Genomic DNA, 5,344 nt, shown 5'->3' on the forward strand with positions numbered 1-5,344 from the left:
TGTCCCAAACCTGGGAAAGAGTCTCTGACTTTCCCTTTTTAATAAGAAAAAAGGGAAATTCACACAGAAACCAAAGACAATCCCTACACTGGAGCTTTTTTCCTGCAGTGCTGCACAGGAAGGGGTGGGCAGGGCCACTCCTTCCAGGGGACAGGGCCCCAACCACACTGCCACACACATGTCCCCAGGGCTGGGACATGGCCAGACCATCCTCATGGCAACGTCCCCAGGGTGTTGCTGCCAACATCATCATAGTCTGTGTGTGCCAGGGGCTGCTCTGAGAGGTCACTGGTTGCTCCTGGGAGACCTGGAGGGGAGCAGATCCCACCTTGGGGACAGCACAGAAAGGTGCCTGAAGGGACAGGCAGCTCCATGTCCCCTCTCACACACCCCACCTGGAGTATCGCCACAGCACCCATGGATCTGCTGCTGGGTCCCTGCCCTTCCCCACAGACAAACCCTGCCAGGGAGTGGCTCTGCAGAGGGGACAGGGCAGCTGTGAGCCCTCTTACCTCTGGGAAGGACACTGATCCACCTGGGCTGTGACATCCTCTCGGAGATGTCCCCAGTGCTGGCAGCGGGGGCCTCCTGCGGCACATCCAGGACATCGTCGTAGCCGTCCGGGCTTCCTTGCTGGGGCCGGGCAGGGGGATCTGGGACAGGCACAGGGCTCCATGGCAGTGACCAGCGGCCCTGGCAGGGCTCTGCCTCTGCCATCCCCTACGGCCTTGCCACTGGGCATGTGCTGGAGGCCCTTGGCTCCCACAGGGAAAGGTGATGCTTCCCTGCACACCAAGAAGGGGAGGACTTGTCCCCTCAGCTCCCCAGCCCAGCTGTGTCCTCTGTCCTCCTGCTCCCCGCTGGGTCCCTGCCCTGTGGCCTTACCTGGGGCTGCCTCGGTGTCACTCCCCTCCACGCTGTCCCCGGTGTAATAGGGCAGCTTCTGGAGCGATCCCTCTGACAGGGAACCTGAACGGGACAAACAGGGACATCGCGGGGGGATGGCCTCAAGCAGCATCACAGGTAACAGAACTTCACACTGCAGACCGGGGTGCCATAGTACTGAGGGGCCACCCACAGCCCTTAGAGAGGAGCCATTACTGGGCCACCAAGACCCAGAGCTGCTGTGGGGCTGTCAGGCAGAGCCTTCACTCCAGACAGAGCTGGGGCACAAGGGCTGCACCCACCTGGGCGACTGAGCACGTCTTGGTACTCAGGCATTGCAGTGTAGTCCAGCTCCTCATAGACAGCATTGGAGATGGCATCTGCAGCTCTGCCAGGGCCTGGAAAAACAGGCAGCACTCACCTGGGGCCCTGGACCCTGGGATCATCACTACTCACTGTGTGAGCTGTTATGCACGATAGGAGCCCTTGGACCCCCAAACTAGGTCTCTCCCTGCCTCTACCCACCAGGACCCACCTTGGCGCCGGGCACGGCACAGCAGCACAGCCAGGGCTCCCAGGGACAGGCACAGCAGCGTCCCCAGCACCACACACAGCACAGTTGGCACAGGCACAGTCCCCACAGCCACTGCCACGGTGGTTCTGATGGGAAAACCTTCGGGGACACATTCAGGCAGTGAGAGCAGGAGATCCCAGCCATCCTGGCACGGGGAATGCAGGAACAGGCAGAGCTACCTGTGCTGCTGGCACCCTCCGGATACGGGGTAGTGTCTGTCTCAGTGACGCCATCCCTGTCCTCCTCACAAGCCACGTGGGCGTCCCCGCCAGGGCCGCAGCTCTGCAGGTGCCAGGGTGCCGAGGGGCACCCCCAGAGCGAGCGGGCCCCGTCCTCACAGCCCAGCCAGGCCAGCCAGGCACGGGACGGCTGCTGGGCGGGGACGGCCGACAGCCGGCCCCGGTGCCCACAGCCCAGCTGGCGGCAGACGGCGGCGCCGGTGCCGGGGCTGGTGCCGTTGGCGCACACGCGGCCCCAGGTGCCCTTGTGGGACACCTCCAGGAACCCGCGGCAGCGCCCGCCGCCGCCTGCCAGCCGCACGGAGAGATGCTCTGCAAGGGGTGCAGGGGGGTCACGGCACGGCCACCACCCCCCCGGGCCTTCTGCCGGCCTCTGCCCCCAGTGGCCGCCACTGACCTGAGCACACGGCCCCTGCCCCGCCGCCGCCAACGCACTCGCGCTTTTCCCAGCGCCCGCATTCCCAGAGAGACTCCTCGGCCCCGGAGCACTCGGGGATGGACGGCCACAGCGGCCCCGGGCCGGGACCGAAGCGCGCCGAGCTCGGCGCCTCCAGTGCCCTGCCACAGCCCAGCTCACGGCACACAACGGCAGCGTCCTGCAGCTCCCAGCCTTCCTGGCAGACGCTGCTCCAGCTGCCACCGGAATAGACCTCCACACGCCCGGCACAGCGCCCAGAGCTCCCCACCAGCCTCACCCGCCGGCTGCCTGGGGGCGTGGAAGGAAAGGGCTGGGCTGGCTGCCTGGGGCACCATCACCTCTCGCCTTTATAGGGACACTCACCTGAGCAGACCACGGATGCCCCATGAGAGATGTCAGCTGGTGCAGTGGTCATTATTAAATTAAAATTCTTAAGTTCATTCAGATATTTGTCGTTAGTTGTCAGATCAGTGGTTATCCCCTTGATGGTTTCAATCACCCTTTCCATGATGTCCGTCTCGTTGATCTCCCACAGGTAGGTCTCACCAGGGACAACATGACTCTTGTCCAGTCCTCCACAGTCCAGCTCCCAGCACACATTGCTGAAATTCCGTATGAGCAAAAGCTCTGCGGGCACTCGGCGCCAGGTCCCGGTGTCTATGGCCACCTCCAGCCACCCATCGCACCGGGTCTCACCCTCCACCAGCCGCAGGGACTCCACAATCCCTGGAAAATGGCCAGACGCAGCCCTTCATCACAGAACACCCCTGCATCTTCTGATCCAAGTTCCTGGGAGGGCCCCAAAAGCCCTTCAGGCTCCTCCCGCAGGTGCCCTACACACCTGAGCAGGTGACAGCCGCGGCGTTTCCGGGGGCACACGGCGGCTTCCCCAGCACGGCCACGGGGCACTGGCCCGGGTGCCGCTCGCTCCCGCTGCAGCCCAAGGCGTCCGGCCGCAGCGGCCCCTCCCCGCTGCCGAAGGAGCCTCCCGGGGGCACGCTCAGGGCGCGGCCGCAGCCCAGGTGGCGGCACAGGACGTGGGCATCGGGCAGGTCCCACTCGGCGGCGCACACCGACCCCCACGTCCCCCTCACTGCCGCCTCCACCCGCCCGCTGCATCCCGAGCTGCTGTTCCCCAGCCGGAAGCCCGTGTAGGCTGTGGCAGGAAGGGCAATAAGAAGGGGGATTGTGCAGGGAACCCCAAGAGCCCCCGCCCCGCTGGCCCCGGCACTTACGGGAGCAGATGAGGCCCGCGGCGCCGCTGCAGCCCCGGCTGCGGGGCGGACGCCGGGCACAGGCACTGAGGAGGGGCTCCGTGCCATTGCACTGGAATCCCCCGTCCCACAGCGATCCCGATCCCGCCGCAAATCGGCCACTGCCGGCGATGCCCAGCGCCGCCCCACAGCCCAGCTCCCTGCACACCACCTGCGCCACCTTCATGTCCACCTCCTCCTCGCACACGCCGACCCAGGCCCGGCCCTGCCGCACCTCCAGCTGCCCGGCGCAGGCTCCATCGCCTCCGACCAGCCGGGAAAAGCCTGCGGGAGCAGCACAGGGTCAGTGTCAAGGCTTGTGCATGAACGGCCGTGTCCCCCCACAGTCCAGCTCCTACCTTGGCAGACAACGGCAGTGTCATAGTCATGGAGGAGGCCGTTATAGGGGCCCCAGCCACGGATCTCACAGTCCCAGAGCGTGGCCTCGAACCCAACACAGTCCACCAGGGCCAGACTGACGGGCCCCTCTCCTGCACCAAAGCGCTCGAGGGCAGAGTAGGCACCGGAAGCCGAGCCACAGCCCAGCTGCTGGCAAACCACCTCGGCCTCCTCCATGTCCCAGTTGTCGTCTCCAACCGAGCCCCATTGTCCCTGCAGCTTCACTTCCACCCTCCCGGCACAGGGACTGTCACCGCCTGCCAGCCTCAGCTCCACGGCATCTGCACCGGGACACCGGCACGGCTCAGCCCTGCCCGGGATGCAGCAGCACAAGGTGCCTGTCCCAGCACGGCCAGCGTGTCCCCTCACCTGTGCAGGTCACTCCCACATCCCGCTCGTGGCCGCAGAAGTGCCGGCCCCATCCGAAGTGCGGACACTCCTGCAGCGCATCCTCGGTGCCTCGGCAGAAGAAGGGCTGCAGCCAGATCCGCCCGTTGCCCTGACCGAATGGGGCGTACGGGGACGCCTTGGCCACCCGGCCACAGCCCAGCTGCCGGCACACCACGGAGGCCCAACGCGCTTCCCAGTCGAAGTCGAAGACGCACACGGAGCCCCACTCACCGTCGTTCTTCACCTCCACACGCCCGGCGCAGCGCCCGCCGCCGCCCACCAGACGCAGCTCCCCGGAGCCTGCGGCACGGAGCCCGCTGAGCCGGGCCCGGCACCGCCGCGGGCCGCGCTCCCGCCCGCCCGGCACTCACCCGCACACAGCCGCACGCACAGCAGCAGCCCCAGCACCGCCACCGGCCCCATGCCACCGGCCCCGACCCAGCGCGGCCGGGACACGTCTCGCCTCCAGCCGAGCCACTGCAGGCAGCGGCACCAGGGCAGCCTTTATCAGGCGCCTCATCTCCCGGCTGCGGGGCCGCCGCCTCCAATAACCTGCTCCCTGCCCAAATATGAGCCTCGGCTGCGCTTCTGGCGTCACACACCTCCTCGCCACAGTGGGCTGCCACCCGGATGTCCCCGGGGGGAGACAGTCCCCCCTCGGCACCTGGGCTGCAGGGGCCCTTCCTCTACCCCCCGTGCCTACAGCTCTGCTGCTGGAGCCTGCCAAGAGCCGTCCCGATGGGGACAGCCTTCCCCCCAAAGCCCAGCAAGAGCATCCGCGGGGCCACCTCTGCCTCGGGCACCGGCAAAGCTCCAAGCCCCCATTTTTGGGGAGCTCCCCTCCCCCGCGGGGGGTGGCAGCAGCCCCCGGCTCCGCTCGGGGCTGGCAGGTGCCGGGTCCCCGGGCCCTCGCGGCGGCGCTGGCACATGGCGCTGCTGCCGCAGCTGTGGCCCCGCGCTCGCCTCGCCACCAGGGCAGGAAGGAGGCGGTTACCCCCCGGCGGCTCCGGCATCGCCATCGACCGCACGCGGCTCCCGACACCTGCGCTGCCGCCGATAACGCCGCGGATAACGCCGCCCCTGCCCCGACGCTCTGTGCCCCTCCAGCTCGGCAGCCGAGCACTTCTGCAAACTGAACCACCCTCACCCTTCACCACACTCTCTGTCAGCCCGATCCCAAGGAAGG

At 67.2% G+C, this 5,344-nt stretch overlaps 1 protein-coding gene across 1 annotated transcript; it reads right to left on the minus strand.

Annotated features, from left to right (window-relative positions):
- Positions 1 to 212: 212 nt before the first annotated feature.
- On the minus strand, positions 213 to 4,581 carry LOC310910186 (scavenger receptor cysteine-rich type 1 protein M130-like; the record flags this gene model as incomplete). Its single annotated transcript, XM_083862637.1, has 13 exons — positions 213 to 307; positions 513 to 653; positions 886 to 969; positions 1,188 to 1,283; positions 1,421 to 1,558; positions 1,639 to 2,010; positions 2,096 to 2,404; positions 2,480 to 2,842; positions 2,958 to 3,272; positions 3,352 to 3,654; positions 3,729 to 4,049; positions 4,138 to 4,458; positions 4,530 to 4,581. The coding sequence occupies 13 exons, from the start codon at positions 4,579 to 4,581 to the stop codon at positions 213 to 215; spliced, it is 2,910 nt and encodes a 969-aa protein (XP_083718763.1).
- Between the last annotated feature and the right edge of the window lie 763 nt (positions 4,582 to 5,344).

The sequence above is a fragment of the Zosterops lateralis genome (genome assembly GCF_965231275.1).
Source record: "Zosterops lateralis genome assembly, chromosome: 6".
NCBI lineage: Eukaryota > Metazoa > Chordata > Aves > Passeriformes > Zosteropidae > Zosterops > Zosterops lateralis.